This window comes from Neomonachus schauinslandi, chromosome 6 (genome assembly GCF_002201575.2).
Source record: "Neomonachus schauinslandi chromosome 6, ASM220157v2, whole genome shotgun sequence".
Taxonomy (NCBI): domain Eukaryota; kingdom Metazoa; phylum Chordata; class Mammalia; order Carnivora; family Phocidae; genus Neomonachus; species Neomonachus schauinslandi.
In genome coordinates, this window is record NC_058408.1 from 124,172,410 (window position 1) to 124,194,630 (window position 22,221).

Consider the following 22,221-nt stretch of genomic DNA (forward strand, 5'->3'; position numbering starts at 1 on the left):
GGCCAGCACAGGCTCGTCACGCGGCGGCCCGCCCGCGCAGGGGGAACCTGGCCCGGGATCAGGGGAGCGGAGCGCTGGCGCAGGGCGGCGGTTCCCGGCGGCGGCTCAGCAACCACGCCTCCCTCCCGCAGGGCGGGGCCGGCTCAGCCAATCGGCTTCGCCAACCGCGGCCTGCCTTCCGGGCTTTGGGGCCGGGAATTGTGGGAGGAGGGCCCGGGCCCCACTGGAGAAGCCCTGTAGGGTCGGTACTCCAGGAACCGACCCCCCCCCCCCCCGCCCCCCGCGCCTGGCCCGAGGGACACTCGGTTGTGGCATTTGTCCAGCTGCCCCCTAAGGGGAGCGAGGCCATGGGGCCTATAGGCTTAGCCTCTGACCCTGGGGACTCTCAGCCCAGGCCTGCCCCAGCACCAATAGTCAGGGGGCAGCAAATTTTTAACTAGACACACTGATCATTAACAGGGTAGGAAGGAGTTCAGACTCAGCCTCACTCAGGGGCAGAGACCAGCTGGGCCTCGGGCCTCTTGCAGAGATGTTGGGCCGTGGAGTCTGGTCCTCCGTGAGGCAGGGGCTGAGCAGGGGCTTGTCCAGGAATGTGGGGGGCTGGGCCTCAGGGGAGGGGAGGAAGGTGGACATTGCAGGCATCTACCCCCCTGTGACCACCCCCTTCACTGCCACGGCAGAGGTGGACTATGGGAAACTGGAGGAGAACCTGCACAAATTGGGTACCTTCCCCTTCCGAGGTAAGTGGGGTCTGTCCTCTGGGGGAGTTGGGGGAGAGGTGAATGACCCCAGTCTCCTCAGCCAGTGAGCTGCTCAGAGACATTGGGTACCTCAGGAGGAGTCGTTTTATTCTGGGAGAGGAGCAGGGGGCACTGCTCTGGGGTCAGGAGGCAGGAAGCTCCTTGCTGGCGTGCAACCTTGACTGAGTCTCACCTGCCTCGGTTTCCCCAGTTGTAAACTGCCAGAGTGCCTTCTTAGGCCCTAGGTAATGGGTATGAAAGTCCTTGTCAGCTAAACACTGTGCGGTTGTGAAGGCAGCTGGGGGCGTCACGTGGCAACCCAGCCAGTGGGCTCATCTCCCTACAAGCCTTGTTTGCACACGCTCTTCTGAGCCAAGCCTCCCTGGATCCTCTGACTCATTTCCTCTTTACACGTGGGTCTCCCCTCGCTGAGGTCAGGGACTGGACAACATGCAACACAGCCACAGGCACAATAAATGAAGGGAAGAAGTGGCCAGGTCCTCCCATCCTGCCCACCCTCGTCTGTCACCCGTGACAAGTCCCTGAGGTGGTAATCTCACTAGCCCCATTTCACAGACGGGGAGCTGGGGCTCAGAGTGACACAGTTGCTTGCCCAAGGTCATTGCTAATACATGGCTGAGCTGGGATTTGAACCCAGGTCTGACTGCAGGGCTATGCTTGGTTTCACTCCACAGCACTAACTGCTGAGCTGCTAGACCAGACTGTTTCAACAAATAAAGTCTGGTTGGCACCAGCTCTGGGAGTGGAGAGGTTCTGACCGAGGCGGGGCAGCGGAGCAGTTGAGAACATGGACTCTGGATTCAGATCACAACTCTGCCACTGACCTAGCTGTGAGATCATCTCTCTAAGCCTCAGTCTCCCCATCTGACACCTGGGAGTAATGATGCCCACATCGTACAATGGCTGGGAGAGAAATCCAAGAGAGGGCAAATGAAAGCACACTGTGAATAGAAAAGGGTGATGTACCCTAGAAGTTATGGATCCAGTGGTCACAGTCACTAGGACCACAGGTCCATAGAGCTGCTTTGTGACAGTGACTACTGACCTGACCAAACCCCATCCACATCTCAGGGCTGAGGTGATGGGACCCTTTCCTAGGGCTCAGTGAATGCCCTGTGGATGCCCATGGTGAGCAGTGACACAAACTCTAAGTAAATTTCTTTTCGGGCTCAGCTTGCTGGGGCCTGAGAGTCTGCACGGAGGCCTGCGTCTCTTGAAGCAAAGTGAGAAGCTCCTTGAATCTCTTATTTATTAAAAAAAAAATTTTTTTAAGTAATCTCTATGCCCAGCATGGGGTCTGAACTCATGACCGCAAGATCAAGAGTCGCATGCTCCACTGACTGAGCCAGCCAGGCGCCCCTTGCTCCTTGAATCTTAAGAGGAAGGAAGACTCGGCTTCACCCTCCAGGTTCAATGACACCCTGGTGCAGGGGGTGGGGAGGGTGAACTCTGCGTCCAGTGCCTGCCTGCCACCCAGAGAATCCACAGACACCCCCAGGCTCTTCTCTGGACCTTTCCTTCCCTCCTAGCTGCTCATTCACTCCTGCAGAGCACACGGGGGTGCCCAGGATCACAGGCTGCCGTGGATTTGGCAGGCCACGGGCCACAGGTGCCCACTGACCCACACAGGGTCCTGCTCCCGCCTCATCTCTCTCTTACCCACACACCAGGGAGGCAGTGGGCTGAGTAGAAAGAGCTCAGCATCCCGAGTTAGAAGGCTGGGTAAGAATCCTGGTTCTGCCAGTTATGGCGACCTTGGAGAAATCCCTGAACCTCTCTAATCTGACTTCCTCATTTTAGAATGGAACTGAGCCACAGGGTTAACGCATTCCTCCCAAGGAGCTCAAGTGTGAGGCCCTGGCATAAAGAATAGAGCCATAGGGTCCTGTCACTGCTCCCAGGACACAGCCAGAATGCCCGGGAAAGGAGCCGTGAGCAACTTTTGCTCTACAGACAATGTTTTTCTGGCCCTGTCCTGGCCCCCGGCTTTGGCTTTGCTGCCCAACACTCGGGGGCAGAGGAGGAAGCCCTCACATACCACAGTGCCAGGGCCTCCTGCAATAAGTTAAAGGGCCTCCAAAGGGGAGGTGGGAACCTGCCTTTAATGAATCAGTGAACGGTTAGAGATTCTTCTGGAAGGTATTGCCTGAAACTGTGTAGCTCTCTTTATTTCTTATTTTTGAATTGTTAATTTTTACTGATTATTTGTATAAAGAGTATCATTTTTAAATGAAAGTTATAACTAGAGACCGGAGGGTAAAACTGTTGCAGAGGGGCCATTTGGCCCTGAGCTCACTCCTACAAACAACCTCGAAGATGAACTTTGAGTTGTTATTTCCAAATGAGGTTAGTGGACGACCACAGAGCTACTTCAGCAGGACTAGGGAGATGATGTTCCCCCATAAAACTTTGAGCTTGTATCTTATTCCCTTAGTACATAGACAAAGATATTATTGTGTATATTAAAGCCATTACTTTGTTAAATAAAAATATTTTGTTTAAAAAAAAAATCACAATTTTTACAACCCTATTTTGGCATTTACTTTGGCATTCACTTTTATTTATTTATTTTTTTTTATTTTTTAAAAGATTTTATTTATTCATGAGAGAGAGAGAGAGGCAGAGGGAGAAGCGGGCTCCCAAGGAGCAGGGATCCCGATGCGGGACTCGATCCCAGGACGCTGGGATCATGTCCTGAGCCGAAGGCAGACGCTTAACCATCTGAGCCACCCAGGGGCCCCTAGCATTCACTTTCAAAAAGTGAAATGTGGTTTTTAAAAAATGTGTTAGATGCCTCTGGGAGAAAAATAGAGGGCCCCAGGCCTGTTTCTACCCTGAGAGGCTCTGGATATAATTTGGGATTGTGGGCCAGGCTTTCCACTGTCTGTACCTACAGAGAGCCTGGCCAGGTGGCCCACCTGTTCATCATCTAAACTGTGCCCATTTAACCAGGGCTCAGGAGGAGGGGGGAGAATTCTGGGCTTGCAGGTGTGTCACTGAGGCACGAGGTAGCAGCCCCCATCCTGGAATGGCCTCTGGGATCTGGCATCTGTTGAAGACCCCTGTCCTATCTGCTCTGCCTTCTCAGCCCACTGTTGTCTCCTCTCAGTTGTGACCTCATGTTATTCTAGAATGAGCTCCTTCCCGGGCCCCTTTCCTTCTGGACCCTGCTCTGTAAAGGGGTTGGGGCTGCAAATGTGCCAAGCTGGCAGCAGGGGTGGGCCCTGAATGAAAGGAGACACCGACGTCAGGCAGCCTGGAATGGATGCCTGGAATGGAAGGACCCCTTCAGCCGTGGTCGGCGCACCTGCCCCCTGGGGGCCACTGGATGGAGAGGGAGAGAAACCAAAGATTGGAAAAGAAGGCTTGAGTTGCAGAATGGGTCACAAGCAGAAGGCAGAAGGGACTCAGAATTGGGGAAGCTGCTTTGCAACTTACCTCGGGGACAGCTGTCAGGGTGGGAGACGGGACTTGGGCCTCAGGAAACGGCCTGCCGGGTTGGACGTGAGGGATGCTGTGGCCTCTCCCCACCCCGCCCCCCTAGCCACCTTCCTCACAATGGGGTTCATTGCTGAGGTGGGAGGGGCATCCTAGGAAGGGTCCAGCTGGGGGCCTGCCAGCCAGACAGCCTCGGGGAACCTGCCCTTTCAAGCATGAACCATACCATCCGGGCTCCCCCACTCCCGGTGTGCTCTTAGCTCTGCCTGCCTGGCTTAGGGTCCTGGAGGCCTTCTTGGAGCTCATCCAGCAACCATCATGCAAGGTGGTGCTGGGGGCTGCCCTCTTACTCGGCGGTGGAGGCCTCATGCTGTGGTTTCAGAGGAGGAGGAGAAGGAAGACATCTCCTGCTCCTGCCCAGGAGGAGCAGGGGCCACCCGAAGGTCACCAAGCAAAGAATGAGAACTGGATTAAATCTCACTTTAGCCGCCTTTCTGAAGAGAAGCTGGCCACCAGCAGCAGCACCCCCCCTGCCCCCGAGAGTGGCCGTGGGGCGGCCAGCACCACGGTGCGCACAGAGACCTTCACCACCAGGCAAGGAGAGGTGGGCGCAGCTCTGCACCGGCAGTCCTTCACCAGCAAGCAGAGGTTGTCTGGCTCCTCGCTGACCAGAGAGACCCAGAGGGAGTCTGGAAAATCCTCGTCCACGGATGCGGCCACCTGGGCTGCTGTGGCTGCCTGTACCAAGGAGATTGACAGCCTGGGACAGCAGCTGGCTCATTCCATGTTGCAGCGTGCCATGATTTACCAGAACTCAGGCCACCTGGAGTCCAAAGACATCAACCAGGAGGAGCTGAAGGCCCTCGAGGAGGTGGAGTTGAAGCTGAAGGGGAATTTCCTCACTCAGCGAGAAACCGCGGTAGCTGGCATGAACCACACACACACCTTCCATGGCCACGGTCCCCACGGCCACCAGGGGTATCCGAGCCACCCGAGCCACCCGAGCCACAGTCTGCCCAACCGCAGCCAACACACCTACCACCCCTTTGAAGCCACCACCTAACCACAGATGGAGACGCCCCTTCCCCCGACAGGGCTGGCACACAAGTGTGGGCCTGTTTTCTCTCCTGTGGGGCAACCCGTGTGGCCCAGGGTGAGAGGCTGCTGCCCCAAACCCTTCTTCCTCAGCCCCCCACGGGGCTCCTGGGCCCCTTCAAGTCTGTGAGTAGGGTCTGTCACGGAGAATGGCTCCCGACGGAGGGGCAGGTGGAAGGAAGGGAAGCAGCCAAGACACACGCCCGGGCCCCTGAAGACCCACCAAGAGAAGACAGGCGAGGCAGATCCCAGGAGCAGCTGAGAGCCCCCAGACCGACGCCAAATGCCTGGAACTGAGCCAATAAAGCCTTGTATACCCTCATTCTGAGTCTGGGGGGCTCTGTGGCCAGCCTCAGGACTGGGCGGGGATACGGGGAGAGGCTTCCGCTCCCACAGTCCTCTTCGTGTGGCCCTTGGCTTGGGCTTTTTGCTGGGCTGATTCAAGACTCCATAAATCAGCTTCCCCGGGTCTCGGGTTCTGGGGATGGGACGTCTCCCGGGAGCTCAGCACCCACCAACCCGCTGTTGGCCAGGGAAGGAGGAAGCGGCCAGGTGTTGAGAGGTGGGGGGGAGAGACAGGCTTTCAGAAGCTAGTAAGCAAGGTGGGGTGTGGGTCTCCTGTTCTCTTGGTGTCATCTTCGCCCTATCTCCTGCTGCTCGAGTCGTGTGGCCTCCTGCACTGCAGTGCTCTCTCCCTGCCCCACCTGCTTTCCGGGGTCGCTGGGATCCCCATTAATGCCTCCCCCGCCTACCTTAAGAGCTGTTGTGCCATATACTCTCTCTTCCTGTTTATGTTACCGTGGCTGGGGCTGCTGCTGGTACTACGGATTAGTAGTATTACTAGTACTACCAGCAGCTCCCTCTTTTTTTTTTTTCTTTTCAGTTTTTAGTATGTGCCATGTTCTGTGTTAAGTGTTACAGCACAGTCCCATGGAGACAGTATTGCGTTACCTCCGTTCTGCAGATGAGACACCTGAGGCTCAGAGCTGTAATTCGCCTGACAGGGCATCGACAGTAAGTGGTGGAGTTAGAGCCCCGCTCTGGCCGACTCCAAAGCTCAGACCCCAAGTCCCTGCCTTGTGCTGCCCCCTAGAGGTGGCCCTCCAGGGGGCTCCCTCTCTCATGCTTACCTCTGCCCTCTTACCACATGTCCTGACTCTCTGTACCCTCCCTCAAGCCCGGGACTTCCCCTGCCTCCTCTTCCTGGGTCCCAAGAAGCCGTTTCTGGGGCAAGGGGGGACCTCCAGTAAGGGGCTTAAAGGGAGGCAGCTCTGTCTCCCATGAAAGTTGAGAGAAGTCAGCTACACCACACTGTCTAACCCCCAGTGGCTCCTTTACATAGAAATGTACCATTGGCATCTGTGATGAACTTACCAGTGTTTCCCAGCCTGTGGGCCTCAAACTTCCCAGAAGAAGGCGCCCAGAATCCTTCCAAAGGATGGATAAATCTACAAACACCCTAAATGTTGTTGATTGATTTTATGGGGCATAATTGGATGTATTTGAATTCATCTATCTATCTATCTATTGTAAAGATTTTAAGTAATCTATACACCCAACGTGGGGACCGAACTCACAACCCCGAGATCAAGAGTCGCATGCTCCACTGACTGAGCCAGGCAGGCGCCCCAGTATTTGAATATTTTTAAAAATTACTCATAAGTGACTTTATATAAATGTTAATGTGTGTGTGTCTGTGTGTGTGTGCATATATACACTTTAAAATACTTCGTACTGGGTGTCGTGGAGGAGGCCAACATGAGGGGATGTCTGTGATCTTGATGATTCTTGGCAAAGTAGGGCCATGTGCTGTGCAAGGGGGACAAAATAACAGGAGGGGCAGAAGCCAGGGGGAGTGAGAAAAGGCTCTCCGGGGCTGCAGCTCAGGGAGGAAGGTGGTCCAGGCAGAAGGGAACAGCATGCGCAAAGGTGTAGAGGCAGGGTCATGACACTGTGTCTGGGGGACCTTGACAGTTTGGCTGAAGGGGAACATTTAGAGATGCGCGAAAGGTAGCAGGAAAAGCCAGAAACATGACTCCGAAGTTTAGAGCCCAGAAGGATGTAGAAGAGCATACAGTCCAACTTCCTCATTTTACAGCAGAGACCAGTTTGAGAAATTCTGCCTAATCCTGCATGTGGAGGTGGGGGAGATGGAAGGGTTCTGGAGAACCTCTGTATATTTTTGGGTAGGCCACAGGGAAGGACAAGGAACAGGAGATGGAAGTTCAGAGGAGAGATGTCTGGTGGAGGGATCCTGGGAAGACTTCTGAGGGGAGGTGGCAAGGATGATGGGTCAAGGGGCATAAGAGTAAGAGAGACTGTGATTCCTTTGGGCCACAGTCAGTCACCATGTTCCTTGTGCATGCCCAGCCCCGAAGACCCACTCCTCTCCCCCAGGCCACTCTGGCTCCCCAGAGCAGTCAGCATAACCGTGGGGCCGAGGGAGAGTAGCTTCTGTGATGAGCCGCGTTGTCTTGCAGCTGGATCGGGCAGGAGAAGTTCCTGAGAGCAGGCTCCCCTCCCACAGCGGCCTCAGATGGAAAGCTGCCACCCTCCTGATTTAAGGCTTGAGCACTTTCTCCGGACTCTGTCATAATTACAGCTAACACTGCTAGGTTCTAATCTAAGCACTTTATAAGTAGTATCTCATTTAAGCCTCACAACTCTTTAAGGAGGGCACTAATATCCCCATTTTTCATGTGAGGAAGCTGAAGCTTGGTGACGCCATTTGCCCAAGATCTCATAGCTGATAAGGGCCTGCGCCGAGTTTCGCGCAGGCTCCTCTGAGTTCAGAGTCTACGCATCCGACCACTCCACCCATCTGCTCTTTCATCGCATGCTGTCTTCACTCCCTGACCCGTCCGGGGCCCTGGTGCCCCCCCCCGCCCCGCTCTAGTCCCCTGTCTACACCAGGGGAGGCACAGCAGGCCTAAAACTGGACATCCCACCCAGGAGAGAGGGGGGTTCTTTGCAGCATCAGTTCACAGATTTCAAGGTGCTTTCTTGCACATTTTCTTGTTTGGGCCTTTAAAGTAGCCTTATGAGGTAGGATTGAAATGTTTTTATTATCATCCCGTAAAAAAGGAAATGGGGACTCAGATACATGATGTAATTTGCTCAAAAGGGGAGCTGGGTCCGACTGTTTCCCGACTCTGTGATATTCCCTCCTCCCCAGCCTGGCCTGCCTTCCTCTGGCCTGGGTCACATGCTCCTTTCTGAGACAAGGGAGAGGCCACCAGGAGTCTTGAGCACAGGGGCCTGCCTTCCCTCGGAGAGCGCAAGACCCAGCTGTCCTGCTGCTCAGGAGCCCCTGGAACTGGCCCCCAGAATGAAGGGGGTCTTGGGGATGAGTGAACACGGCCGAAGAAGTGGCTGGTGCAGGAACGGGCCTGGCCCCCTTCCAGGGTGGTGGTGGCAGCCAGGGTTGTGGAGGGAGGGAGATGTCTTTGGAGGCATTTCCATAGAGGCAGTGGCAAAAGTTCCATCTCAGAATCTTTGACCTCTCAGCAGAGGATGCTGGTCCAATCCTCTCCGGGGTTGGCGACTCACACATGGGGGCACTCACACTGGCAAAGGACCGGCACCTTTTGTGACAAGACAGAAGGAGGCTCCTGGCCTGACGTGAAGAAATGGATCCTGAGGAGGCAACACAACAGAAGCCAAAAACTATTTGCCTCAAGATGCTCCCTGCAATGTTACCAAGGCAAAAAAGTGGGGGGGGGGCAACTGCTAAGTATCCAGTGAGCCATTCTGGCAATCCACTCTGTGGAATCTGCTGGTGTCGTGAACAGCATGGAAAAAGGTTTGTGTTGAAAAGTTGACTCTCCATCACACTGTGTCCCCTAAGGATGACTCACTGGAACAGTCTCTCTTGGTCCCAATGCCAGGAAACTCTGTGTGTCTCTGGGGCAGCTGCTTTGCTTTTATCTTGAGTTCTGCGTATCTGTCAGCTGATCACATTTCCCTTTTAGCTTTGACTGTCAGGAAGCTCCAAACCAAAGTGATGGCCCATCTCTCACAACTGCGTGGCAGGGATTTTGTATATCAGTATCCCGCCCCCCAGCTTTCTCTTCTTTGCTTTCTCCCAAGAGGTCTCCTATTTATTAATAATCTTGTTGTGTCATAGGCTGTATTTGTCAACTATTTCAGAACAATGTTTTTGGAATGGGATGGAGTAGAGAGGAGGAAGAAGAGGAAAGAGAAAGTGAAATGAAAGAAGCAGAGAGGAAAATGGTTTTACTCTAACATTCCCTTCAGATTCAGCCAAAGAGCCTCAATTCTGTGATATAAAAGGGTTGACACCTTATCTGGTGGTGTTAGAAACCTCTCAAATGATCGGTCAAACAGGAAAATGCAAAATAAAATAATGGGATGTCACTTTTCACCCAGAAAATTGGCAAAAATTAACTCTGACAATACCCAGCGATAGCATGGATGAACACTAACAGGCCCTTCCATGTGGTACAAACTGGCTAATGAGGCAGACGTTTGGCACGTGAAGATGCACATGGATGTGGCTCAGCAATTACACACCCAAGTAGACTGTAGAGAAGCTCAGACATGGGCACAGAAGACCTTATAGGATGTGTTTGTTTCAGCATTATTTGTAATAGCAAAACTAAGGAAACATTCTAAATGTCCCCAAAAGGAGAATGAAAAGTAAATTGTAGTCTAACTTCACAACAGAATATAATATAGCAATTAAAATGAATCAGAACTGTGTACTGCTAGGGACAAAGCTCACAACATAATCTTGAGCAAAAATAGCAAACCACAGACGCTTGTATGAGCTTGATTCCATTCCTATAAAGCTTAAAATGGCAAAAAACGTCTTATATCTTGTTTATGGGTCAATATGTATGCCTTAAGGGTATAAAGACATGAACGGGAACAATGACACCCGAGTCGGGACAGCTAGAAGAGGAAGAAAAAGGTGATCAGGGGAGGGTTGCCGTGGGTGCTGGGTACACACCTGTGGATTCTATTATTATCGAGTCTTTGGGGTATAGCTAAAATATTTCATTAACACAAAGAAAAATGGTGTGGACACTGCCGTCACAACTGGGTAAAACATTCTGCCTGCATCAGGACAAAGACGGGAAGGAAATGTGTGAAAAACTATGGCGTTGGGGTGGTAGGGACCTGGGTGTGCGTAACGGCAACGTCCCGGTTGTTGGTAGAGGATGGGAAGGCGTTGGCTGTGATGGGACCTGTCTTGCAGGCTTCGTGGTCCAGGGCTCCAATGGCGAGTTCCCCTTCCTGACCAGCAGCGAGCGGCTGGAGGTGGTGAGCCGAGTCCGCCAGGCCATGCCCAAGGACAAACTCCTGCTAGCCGGCTCTGGCTGCGAGTGTGAGGCCACAGTGCTCTGGGCTCTGGGGGTGCTTGGGGGGCCTGGGAGTGGGGAGCCAGGCTCCTTGGTCCTGGGGCTGGTTCAGCCTACTGGTTCTGTCTCTTCTGAACCCCTTGCTTACCCAGCCCTTCGGCCTCCTGCTCTCACCCGCCGTGGCCCGTAGGGAAGACTCCCTCTTTCCTCCTATAGCCACGCAAGCCACTGTGGAGATGACTGTGAGCATGGCCCAGGTTGGGGCAGACGCCGCCATCGTGGTGACCCCTTGCTACTATCGTGGCCGCATGAGCAGCGCTGCCCTCATTCACCACTACACCAAGGTGGGTGTGGGGCCTGGGCATGGGGTTGGGGCCTGGGACTGAGAGGAGGCTGCCTGGGGAGAGAGAGAGCAGCTGGGGGCCGAGGGGGAGCCTCCTTCCCGTGAATGGCAGCCGTGGGGACGGGGAGGGCTGCCGCTGGGCCGCTGGCCAAACACACTGTGTGGCTGTTTCCTCGCCTCTCAGATGGGAGGAATGGCCCGGTCTTCCTCACGGGGTCCTTGTGAGGACCGAGTTCCATCGAAATGTAGAGGACTTAGAGCTGAGCCTGGCACATAGAAAGCGCTCATGAAATATTATTATTATCGCTTACAAGCAGGGAACACAGCACTGTGACTCCTAGTGCAGGAGGTGGGCATATCCAGGTGGCCCCCAGGGCCCCAGGCCCGGAGCTGGTGGTGGTGGGCAGTGCCTTGCGCCCCTCGGGCCCCACCACCTCTCCTCTCTTCTCTGCCTCCCTCAGGTCGCTGACCTCTCCCCAGTCCCTGTGGTGCTCTACAGCGTCCCAGCCAACACGGGCCTGGCCCTGCCCGTGGATGCGGTGGTCACGCTCTCCCAGCACCCGAACATCGTGGGCATCAAGGACAGTGGCGGTGATGTGAGTAACAGTGGCTCCTGGCTGGGGCTCCTTCCTCGTCTCCTGGGCCATCAACTTCGGGGCAGCTCTGGGACCCGCTTCAGTCCTGGGCTGCTCTCGGGGTTCTTGCCATTGTGTGGGCTCTCTGGGGCTTTGTCCAAGTTTTGGGGCTAGCTCTCTGGGGCAGGGGCGCTCATCCCCCGCCCAGCCCCCATCTCGCTTGGTGTTGAAGCTCTGGGCGCGGTTCTCACGCAGGTTTGCTGTTGCAGGTGACCAGGATGGGGCTGATGGTTCACAAGACCCGGAGGCAGGATTTCCAGGTGTTGGCTGGATCGGCTGGCTTCCTGCTGGCCAGCTACGCCGTGGGTAGGCCTCCTGCTGCACTCACACTGTCGTGGGTGGTACAGCCAGGCCCCCCCCCCGCCGAGGGCTAGGGCCCCTTCTGTGGGGTCCTTTTGCCAGTCTGCCTGCTTGGAAACCTCAGAAGTCCAGAACGCTGCTCGCTTGTCTGAAAATTGGGTGCTTCCGAGTGACCTTTCCGGGCAGTAGAGGGTGGTTGTGTATAATCCTTGGGCTGTAGCAGGGATGCCCGAAGTTTGTTCTAAGTCCTGAGCTCCCTGCTTAGTTGACAAATTTAGCCCCTCTAATCTCACCCTGTAAATCATTCTCTGAGGATAGAGGCCTTGGGGCTTTTCCTCTGGTCCAGGAGTCTGTTTTCGCCTCCCCCTGGTGCCAGGCCAGAAGGAACTGTTAGACCTATAGGGTTGGGCCAGGGATCTTCAGCTGCCTGATTCCGTTCTCGTCCAGGATCCTAGGAACATCACCGTTAAACCAACCATGCCGGTCTGTTGTGGGTTGGGCTCCTTGGGTTCAGGTTGGATTTGAGCCCGGGAGCGGGGAAGAGGGGAAGCATCTGCTCCCTTCGGCTGGAGCCGCAGCAAGGCCAGATCTGTGTTACTTGTCCAGTTCCTGGCCTCTGGTCTCCACAGACTTCGGCTTGCTGCCTGGGTCCTTGCACATCTCTCCTCTGCCACGTCACAGTCTCTAAAGTGCAAGGGCAGAAGAGGGGACCCATTAAAGCCTTGTTCCCGAGGGAGGGGCAGATGGAAAGAGCACAGGCTCTGGAGGTGGGGTGGGGGGGTAGTACTTACTGCCGGGCAGGGTATTCAACCTCGCTGGGCCTGAGCTTCTACTCTGTAAAGCAGGGGGGTGTTGTGAGAACGTGTGAGAATGTGGCCACGTTGTCCACGTAGTGCCTGGCATAGAGTGGGGATCCATAAATGGCAGCTTTATTAGCTCATTCCAAATTTCCCACTCTCCAGTCTTGAGGCCACTGTGCTTAGGGTCACCCCTAACTAGCCTTAGAATCACATCACAGGCTGGCAGAGTGGCAAGGCCCCCCAAGATCACAGCCAGCCCGTTTTCATTGCCCAGATGAGAACAAAGAGGACCGGGAGGTCTAGGACTTGGGCAAGTTCATGCTGCCAGTGGGAGGAAATGCCTGGTCTCCCGACTGTGTCCAGGGCTCTTTCCATCCCCACCCCCACCCCCAGCGCCGTCCCAGGCCAAATTCACGGGGGGGGGGGGGGGGGGGGATAAGATTTCAGAAGAGCAAGGTCTTCCCGTCCACTCCACCCCCTTCCCGGACTGATGAGTCAGGGGGCTATTAGAGGATCATGGAGGTGTCAACTGGCAGGTGGGACTTTACTCTGGGAGGTGTGTTGGGGGGTGCAGGGGAGGAACTGTTCTTAAGTTAGCCTTCAGGCTCTGTTCCCTGACCTTCAGCCTGTGCGATTCTACTTCAAATATGCTGGCAGCTTTTCTCTCTGGAAATCTGTACTCTGGACTCACAGAGCATGCCTTGGATATGACCAACCAGTGGCACCGAAATCCACATCCTCTCTCCCCAGAATAAGAGGTGCGGGGGCGCAGGCTTTGGAATTGCCTGTGAGAAGAGGCTCTGGCTGATGTTCTGCATCTTACTCTGGGGCAGGAGCTGTGGGGGGCGTGTGTGCCCTGGCCAATGTCCTGGGGGCTCAGGTGTGCCAGCTGGAGCGACTCTGCCTCACGGGGCAATGGGAAGATGCCCAGAAACTGCAGCACCGCCTCATTGAGCCAAACACTGCGGTGAGCTCCCAGCCAATGACCCCAAGGCGTGTGTGTGTGTGTTGGGGGGGGTGTCTGTGTCCTCATTGAGGCAGGAGCCAGGGCAGGCACAGGGGTCACCACGTAGCCTCTTCCCTTTCAGAAAATCCTTTTAGAGAATCTCCCAGCGTGGGAACTCCAATCACGACTTCAGACAAAGTTGAGCCCTGTTGGTTGTGTTGCAATTCACTTAGGGAGCCAGTTAAAATTCTAATCCTCTAGACCCAGGAATAAGCATTGAGACAAACGACCTGGCTGATTGTGGTGACATAAGTAATCCCGGGACCTTACCTAGAGATGCACTGCCTGGGGAGAGTGAATCATGGGCCTTTCCATCAGCTTTATGAGTCAGATCCCGGAGAACAGAATGATTGGGAGTAAAGGAGGAGTTAGAAGGTTGGATGTATTCAGAGCCCAGACTTCCCAGGAGAGTTTTGTCTTTCAATAATCTTCTCTGCAGTCAGACAGTGTACCCCAATTCTGTATTGGGCAAGTCAAGGAGAAGAGCTGAGAGGGAATGCCTGTCAAGAGCCCAGCAGCACTGTGCAGAGCCATATTGGGGTCTGAGGCAGGAAGGAAAATGTGTGTTCTTAGAGACACCTTTGTATGTGTATTTTAAATTAAACTTTTAATTTTGAGATAACTGTAGGTTCAGATGAAGTTGTAAAAAATAATCCAGGGGCACTTGGGTGGCTCAGCCGGTTAAGCGTCTGCCTTTGGCTTGGGTCATGATCTCAGGGAGACTGCTTCTGCCACTCCCCCTGCGTGTGCCCTCTTTCTCTCTCTTTCTCTCTCTCTCTCAAATGAATAAATAAAAATTAAAAAAAAAGGGCGCCTGGGTGGCTCAGTTGGTTAAGCGACTGCCTTCGGCTCAGGTCATGATCCTGGAGTCCCGGGATCGAGTCCCGCATCGGCTCCCTGCTCGGCAGGGAGTCTGCTTCTCCCTCTGACCCTCCTCCCTCTCATGCTCTCTGTCTCTCATTCTCTCTCTCGCAAATAAATAAAATCTTAAAAAAAAAAAAAATTAAAAAAAAAAAGAAAGAAAGAATACAGAGAGAGTCCATGTACCCATTCCCCAGTTTCCCCCAATGGGAATATCCTACAAAATTACAGTACAATATCACAACCAGGATTTGGACTTTGATACAGTCCAGGTACAGAGTATTTTCATCACCCGAAGGATCCTTCATGTTATGCTTTCATGACTACACCTACTCACCTCCTGCCCCCACCGCCTCCTTAACTCCGGCAACTGCACATCCGCTCACCATTTTTATAGTTGTGTCAGTTCAAGACTGCTATATGAATGGGATCATTGGGTCTCTAACCTTTGAAATTGGCTGGCTTTCACTCTGCAGAATTCTGTGCACATTCATCCGAGCTGTTGCATGCAGCAATAGCCCGTTTCTTTTTATTGATGAATAGTGTTTCACGGTGTGGCCGGGCCACACTGTGTGTAACCATTCACTGGTGAGAGGACAGCTGGGTCATTTCCAGTTCGGGGCTATGAGAAGCTACTCTGAACATTGATGTACAGGTTTTTGCGTGACTGTAAGTTTTCATTTCTCTGGGATAAATACATAATTCGTGGGTCATATGATGATTGCATGTTTAGTTTTTGTGTTTTTTTTAAAGATTTATTTATTTATTTGAGAGAGCGAGAATGAGAGACAGAGAGCATGAGAGGGCGGAGGGTCAGAGGGAGAAGCAGACCCCCTGCGAGCAGGGAGCCCGACGCGGGACTCGATCCCGGGACTCCGGGATCACGACCTGAGCCGAAGGCAGTGGCTTAACCGACTGAGCCACCCAGGCGCCCAATAATTCTTTTTTTTTTTTTAAAGATTTTATTTATTTATTTGAGACAGAGAGAATGAGAGAGAGAGAGAGCACATGAGAGGGGGGAGGGTCAGAGGGAGAAGCAGGCTCCCCGCCGAGCAGGGAGCCCGACGCGGGACTCGATCCCGGGACTCCAGGATCATGACCTGAGCCGAAGGCAGTCGCCTAACCGACTGAGCCACCCAGGCGCCCTGCATGTTTAGTTTTTTAAGAAACTGCCCAACTGTTCTCCAGAGTGGCTATGCTGTTTTGCGTTTCCATCAGTGTAAATGTATGACTGACCCATTCTCTGCCTCCTCACCAGCTTTAGGCATTGTGACTATTTTTTATTTTAGCCATTCCGATAGGTGTGTAGAAACATTTCAGTGTGGTTTTAGCTTGCATTTCTCTGATGACTAATGCTATTGGACGTCTTTTCATGTGTTTATTTGCCATCTGTATATCTTCTTAAATGAAATGTCTGTGTATGTCTCTTGCCTATTTTATAATTGGATTTTTAAAAAGATTTTATTTATTTATTTGTCAGAGAGAGAGAACACACAAGCAGGGGGGTGGCAGGCAGAGGGAGAAGCAGATTCCCTGCTGAGCAGGGAGCCCGATGCAGGGCTCAATCCCAGGACCCTGGGATCATGACCTGAGCCAAAGGTTGCTTAACCAACTGAGCCACCCAGGGGCCCTGGATTTTTTTCTTTTTACCATTGAGTTTTGGAAATTCTTTATATCTTTTAGATACCAGTCCTTTGTGAGATACGTAGTTTGCAAATATTTTCTCCCCATCTGTAGCTTGTCTTGTCATTCTCTGAACAGGTCTTTTGCAGAACAAAAGTTTTTAATTTTGATGACGTCCAATTCATCAATATTTTCATTTATATTTATGCTTTTAATGTCAAGTGGAAGAAGGCTTTTCCTGGCACTAGATTGTGAGGATTTTCTCCTATTTTTTTTCCTAAAAGTTTTATAGTTTTACATTTTTTTAATTAAAAAAAATTTTTTTTAAGGTTTTTTTTTTTTTTTTGGACAGAGAGAGAGACAGTGAGAGAGGAAACATAAGCAGGGGGAGTGGGAGAGGGAGAAGCACGCTCTCTGCCAAGCAGGGAGCCCGATGTGGGGCTCGATCCCAGGACCCTGGGATCATGACCTGAGCCGAAGGCAGACGCTTAACGACTGAGCCACCCAGGCACCCCGAGTTTTACGTTTTACAAGTCAGTGACCCATTTTGAGTGCATTTTTGTATGAAGTGTGAGACTTAGGTGGAGGTTCATTTTTTTTTGCTTCTGGATATCCACGTGCTCCCCCACCATTTGTTGAAGGGATGATCTTTCTTCCATTGAATTACTTTTGCACCTTTGTCAAAGATCAGTTGGGCATATTTGTGTGGGTCTATTTCTGGATTCTCTGTTGCTCCCATCATCTGTGTGTCTATCTGCAAAACCACACCAAATTATTCTAAAGTTTATATGGAGAGGCAAAGGAATTAAACTAGCTAAAACAATTTTGGAAAAAAATAACAAGGTGGGAGTAATTAGTCTACCTGGTTTTAAGATTTATTATATACCTATAGTAATCAAGTCTGTGTGGGATTGCAGAAGGTATTTTGTCAAACGCTTTTCTGCCTTGACTGATATGATCGTGTGATTTTTTTTTCCTCTTTAGCCTGCTAATATGCTGAGTTATATGGATAGTTTTCTAATATTGAACTAGACTTGCATCCCTGGAATAAATCCCACTTAGTCATGATGTGTAACTCTTTTCCAATATTGCTGAGTTCCATTTGCGAATACTTAGTTGAAGATTTTTCTGTCTATATTCATAGGAGATAGTGGTATATAGCTTTCCCCTTTTTTTGGTGCTGCCTTTATCTGATTTTGGTCTTAGGATAATAATAGCTTCATCAGTTGACTGGGAAGTATTCCCTCCTCTTCTGTTTTCTGGAAGAGACTGTGTAGAATTGGTGTTAAATATTTTTTAACCGTTTTTAGAATTCTCCAGTGAGATCATTTGGGCCTGGAGATTTCTTTTGGGGAGGATTTTTTTAAATTCCAGCTCTGCCCCCGACCTCCAGTGACACCTCCCTGACTGGAAGGGGGTAGGAATGCCTCCTTACTGCTTCCCACGTGGCCACCACTGACGTTACAAATATGTCTGGAGGGGGGTGACCTCCTTCGGTGTGGGCAGTGACGTGTAAGCTCTGATTTTCCTCACTGGGCCTCTGCTGAGACCATCCATTGTTGCGGGTGAAGGGCACTCTTTACTGCCAGCGTGTGGGGGTAGTGTAGAAGTTCTGGGTCCCAATTCAACCTTTGCTGGCCTGGGTGGGGATGGTGGGGATGGGGCCACAGTTTTTGCTGGGGTGCCTGGCTGGAGTAGAGTGGTGATTGTCTTAAAGTTTTCCATTTTTGCTAGGCTGCTTCTTCCTGGTCCTTGGCTTGAGTGAACAGGCTTTTGTTGGGGGCTTGTATTATCTGTACCCATTGGCATTTTGAGGTTGCTGGCTTCTTAAGCTTCAAGTTGAGGCCAGGGAACTCACCCCTGTGTTCCTTGGGTCCTGAGGTTCCTAGTTTGTCTTCCTTATCTCGACCTTTCAGAGTCTTAGGTTTGTTTGTTTGTTTTTTAAGATTTTATTTATTTATTTGAGACAGAGAGAGAACGTGCACGAGCAGGGTGAAGGGCAGAGGGAGAAGCAGACTCCCCACTGAGTGGGGAGCCCATGTGGGGCTCGATTCTGGGACTCTGGGATCATGACCTGAGCTGAACGCAGCCGCTTAACCGACTGAGCCACCCAGGCGCCCCCTTATGTTTGTTTTTATATAATGTCCAAGGATTTTTAGCTATATTTGTTGGGAGGAATAGGGAAAAGTACATCCATTCCATCTCTCTGGAAGTGGAAACTCTAAGTATTTCCCCTCCTTCCCTCCCTTCCTTTCTTTCTCTTTCCAACCTCAAGATCAAGAGTTCAGGCTTGGGGCACCTGGGTGGCTCAGTCGGTTAAGCGGTTAAGCATCTGCCTTCAGCTCAGGTCATGATCCCAGAGTCCTGGGCTCTAGCCCCCTGTCAGGTTCCCTGCTCAGTGGGGAGGTCAGGTTCTCTGCTTGGTGGGGAGCCTGCTTCTCCCTCTTCCTCTGCCTGCCGCTCCGCCTGCTTGTGCTCTCTCTCTGTCAAATAAATAAATAAAATCTTAAAAAAGAAAAAAAAAAGGAGTTGCAGGCTCCACCAACTGAGCCAGCCAGGCTCAGTATTTTTCTAAATGGTGATTTTTGCCCCCCATAGAACAGTAAACTATTTGAAAAAATATATTAGAAAATTAAAAAGTAGGTATATTAAAACAGCATTCTTTTAGTTTTAAATATTCTATCTACATTAAAAACATAATTTATTATAATTTTACTTCCCTGGCTTGAATAGAAACAACCTCATCAAAAAATTTTTTCCTGCATCTACTCCTAGAAAAACAAAAATGAACCAATAAAAAAATACACAGAACATGGCTATAGGGGCACACGTTTACTTTTGCCTCGGGCCACAATATGGCAAGGCACGGTTCTGTTGGATCCTGTCTTTTTTTTTTTAAGATTTTATTTATTTATTTGACAGACAGAGAGAGAGCACAAGCAGGGAGAGCAGCAGGGGGAGAGGGAGAAGCAGGCTCCCCACCAAGCAGGGAGCCTGACGCGGGGCTCGATCCCAGGACCCTGGGACCATGACCTGAGCCGAAGTCAGACGCTTAACTGACCGAGCCACCCAGGAGCCCCTGTCGGATCTCTTTATTTAAAACATTGACACTTTGTTCATCATGGATTTTTTTTTTTGCATTGATTTTGATTTTTAAAAAAATATGGCACTAAATATCACTTACCTGGATGACTGGGATTTTTTTGGCATCCCCTTAAATTTTGCATCTGAGGTGATAGTCCCAGGCTAAGCAGTAATGTTTTGTTTGGGTAAAGTGGTGGGCTCTAGATCTCCCTCACAGCTTGTATCTTTACCTCAAAGGGGCAGATTAACTCAGCTTTAGAGAAAGGACAGCTGAGGAGGCAAGCACGAGTCCCCCTGGATGTGAAGGTTCTCCTGGGATAGGATGCCCTATTAACAGGATGCAAGAACTGCAGAAATGAGGGCCATTCAGCTGAGCCCCATCAGAGCACAGACTGTCCGGTATGTACCGGACACTCCACCGGGGTGGGACCTCTGCTCTCTTTGCCCACCCACCTGCAGAGAGAAGGTTCCAGAACCAGCATACCACCAGGACAGGAAAAGGAGCAGCTTTTAGGTCTCTTGGGGTCTGGTCTTACAGTGGTATTTTTCATTTGATTCTTGTGACACGGGGTAGGTATTGTCATCTCCTCATTTTACAGATGAAGCCGTGGGCTGCCCCTTGGGAGGAGAGGATGCTCGCTGCCATGCTAGCTCTCTGCATGCCATCCTGCCTTACTCTTCCCTCGGTGCCTTCTTGTGTGCCAACTCCGGGCACACATTCAGGAATGCCTGGAACACCTTTCTGCTGCCTGGGCTGTCAGCTCAGCCACCCCAGGAGCAGCTTGATGTCACCCTATTGCCCTGCCCTGCTCGAACACAATGTCCTTCCTCTGCCTTCCGACCTAGCTGGCCTCCTGCCCTGGCTATATTTAGGACTTTCTGTGTTCTTTACCACAAAAAGCATTCAATTATTTCTGTGGGTCTGGGGAGGGGGCAACTCAGAGATCTCACACACCTAAGGTGGAAGGCGGCTTTTCTCTAGGTACTTCTTGTTCCCATCCTCTCCCCTAGGTCTTTCATACCCCACTCAGGTTTTGGGTGAAAAGCCCAGGTTATTAGAACATCATGGCTGGGGCCAGGCCTGGGAGGAGGATGGCGTATCACTCATTCCAAGAAAAAATTCCCCGGCCACTAGTGGTAAACAGTTAGTCGTCAAGCATTCATCAGTGGCTCACAACCAACCTCTTTTATTATTTTACCCTTCGTGAAGCCCATACTTCTAAGGTTTTACCTTCCCTCCAAATAAAACATTATTAAGTAATGATTACATTCCTAGTTTTTAGGTAGTCAAAGATTCATCTAACACTTCTGATCAGCATGAAATAACCAGTTGCTATGCCGAAGGCAAAGAAACTTGATGCTTCATTTTCTGTAAGACCCCATGCATGATTTTAAGTTATCACAATAGCTTTAGGTCCCCCTTACAATGGAAAACACTTTAGATATCATGTCATCCAGTCCCCTCATTTTTTAGACAAGAAAACGCTCATGATACAAGGTTACACAGTGGAAGCTCTCAGGACAGCTGATGCATTGTTTTTCAGAGTTGGGGTCGGGGAGGAGCTATGAGTGGGTCAGGGTCCATCCTGCAGGGCCAGCTGAGGTCTGGGCTATGCCTGAGGCTCTCACAGACCCTTCCCCTGCCTGGCTTCCCAGGCCTGCTGTGCCCTGGCCCTAGGTCTCTGGGAACTGGGCTGCAGACCCACAGCATTGCTATCTTCTCCCATCCCAGCTTGATGACTGAATGCCGCTTTTTTCCCCAATGGGGTGGATTTTTCTCCTAAAACCCAAGGAGGTGACTTCCTTCCTTAATCTGAGTTGTTGGCATTGTGTTCTCTACTGCTGACCTGCCTTCTGGTCTCTCAGTCTGAATTTCCAATTGACCGTGGTGTCACTGATGTGGTAAAGTTACTGTACCAGGGGAGGCGGGGAGGAACCCTAACTTTCTGAAAGTGACACCTGTGTCCCAGACATGTGTATGCAGGGGTTCCCCAGTTTCTTCTAACAGGCCCTGCTTCACAGGTGACTCGGCGCTTTGGGATCCCCGGGCTGAAGAAGACCATGGACTGGTTTGGCTACTATGGAGGCCCCTGCCGAGCCCCCTTGCAGGAGCTGAGCCCCACGGATGAGGAGGAGCTGCGTATGGATTTCAGCAGTAATGGCTGGCTCTGAGGGCAAGGAGAGGACCCGAGCCCATCTCAGCTTCCTGCCTTGTACCTGCAGTCGAAGAGGCACATGGTGGTACGAGGCTTCAAAGCCTGTTTCCCTACTTCAGTCCTCCAGGTAGCCTCTCCCAGGCTCTGCCATGCATCCCCATTTCCTATTCTCACAGCCCCGTGACTGCTGGCATTTGTATCCTAAACTGCTCTCTAGAGACCTTCAGTCTGGGAAGGAGCAATTGCTTGTCCTTCTACTGTGCCTTCCTGTGCCCTGGGACGTGACCAGGAGCTAGAGGGCAAGAGCAGGGGGTACTGGGCACAAGTAAGGTCATGTATTTTACTGATGGGACGGCCGCTTAGACTTGGGAGTACACACCTGAGCCCAGCACAGTGCAGCGGGGAGCCAGAGCTATTCCTAAGAACCTGACTCCTTCCAGGGAAAGCAGTGGGTTCGGAAACCTAATCAGAAGTGTCACTGGCCTTTGAAAGGCCCCCAAGCTGCATTCCAGACACAGTGCCCTTTCCTAAATCCATTTTGATTATCTCATATTCTCATCTCTAGCCTTGATCTCAACCGTAGAGAGCACAGAGCCGATCCAGGGGCTTGCCAGAGTTGGTAAATAATGACCCCTGGTGGATAAATGTTACATTCAAGGAGACTTCTAGCCAACCTAGGTCTGAGACATTAGGGAAGGAGACTTGGTCTAAGACCTGGCCATCCTCTTGCCTTAGGCACTGTGCTTTCATTGTTAAAAATAATACTTTGTTCTTGCAATAAAGCTGAGTAAGTGA

The 22,221-nt window shown here is 51.7% G+C and overlaps 2 protein-coding genes across 4 annotated transcripts; both read left to right on the forward strand.

Moving 5' to 3' along the window:
• The first annotated feature begins 476 nt into the window (after positions 1–476).
• On the forward strand, positions 477–22,220 carry HOGA1 (4-hydroxy-2-oxoglutarate aldolase 1). Of its 3 annotated transcripts, XM_021699484.1 has the most exons (7): positions 477–740; positions 10,516–10,644; positions 10,835–10,962; positions 11,423–11,557; positions 11,806–11,902; positions 13,530–13,663; positions 21,293–22,220. In XM_021699484.1, exons 1-7 carry the CDS (start codon positions 530–532, stop codon positions 21,440–21,442), a joined length of 984 nt encoding a protein of 327 aa, XP_021555159.1. In that variant the 5' UTR covers positions 477–529; the 3' UTR covers positions 21,443–22,220. The 3 variants fall into 3 exon arrangements, with proteins under 3 accessions (XP_021555159.1, XP_021555160.1, XP_044772509.1); XM_021699485.1 differs by lacking the exon at positions 10,516–10,644; XM_044916574.1 differs by lacking the exons at positions 10,516–10,644; positions 10,835–10,962; positions 11,423–11,557; positions 11,806–11,902.
• C6H10orf62 (chromosome 6 C10orf62 homolog) lies at positions 4,488–5,262 on the forward strand. Its single transcript, XM_021699916.1, has one exon. The coding sequence runs from the start codon at positions 4,567–4,569 to the stop codon at positions 5,260–5,262; it is 696 nt and encodes a 231-aa protein (XP_021555591.1). The 5' UTR covers positions 4,488–4,566.
• Position 22,221: the final 1 nt, after the last annotated feature.

Coding starts and splice junctions, on each gene's coding strand:
- HOGA1 (XM_021699484.1), top strand. CDS start 530: ATGTTGGGCCGTGGAGTCTGGTCCTCCGTGAGGCAGGGGCTGAGCAGG. Junction 741..10,515: donor GGGTACCTTCCCCTTCCGAG/GTAAGTGGGGTC, acceptor CCTGTCTTGCAG/GCTTCGTGGTCCAGGGCTCC. Junction 10,963..11,422: donor TCATTCACCACTACACCAAG/GTGGGTGTGGGG, acceptor TGCCTCCCTCAG/GTCGCTGACCTCTCCCCAGT.
- C6H10orf62 (XM_021699916.1), top strand. CDS start 4,567: ATGCTGTGGTTTCAGAGGAGGAGGAGAAGGAAGACATCTCCTGCTCCT.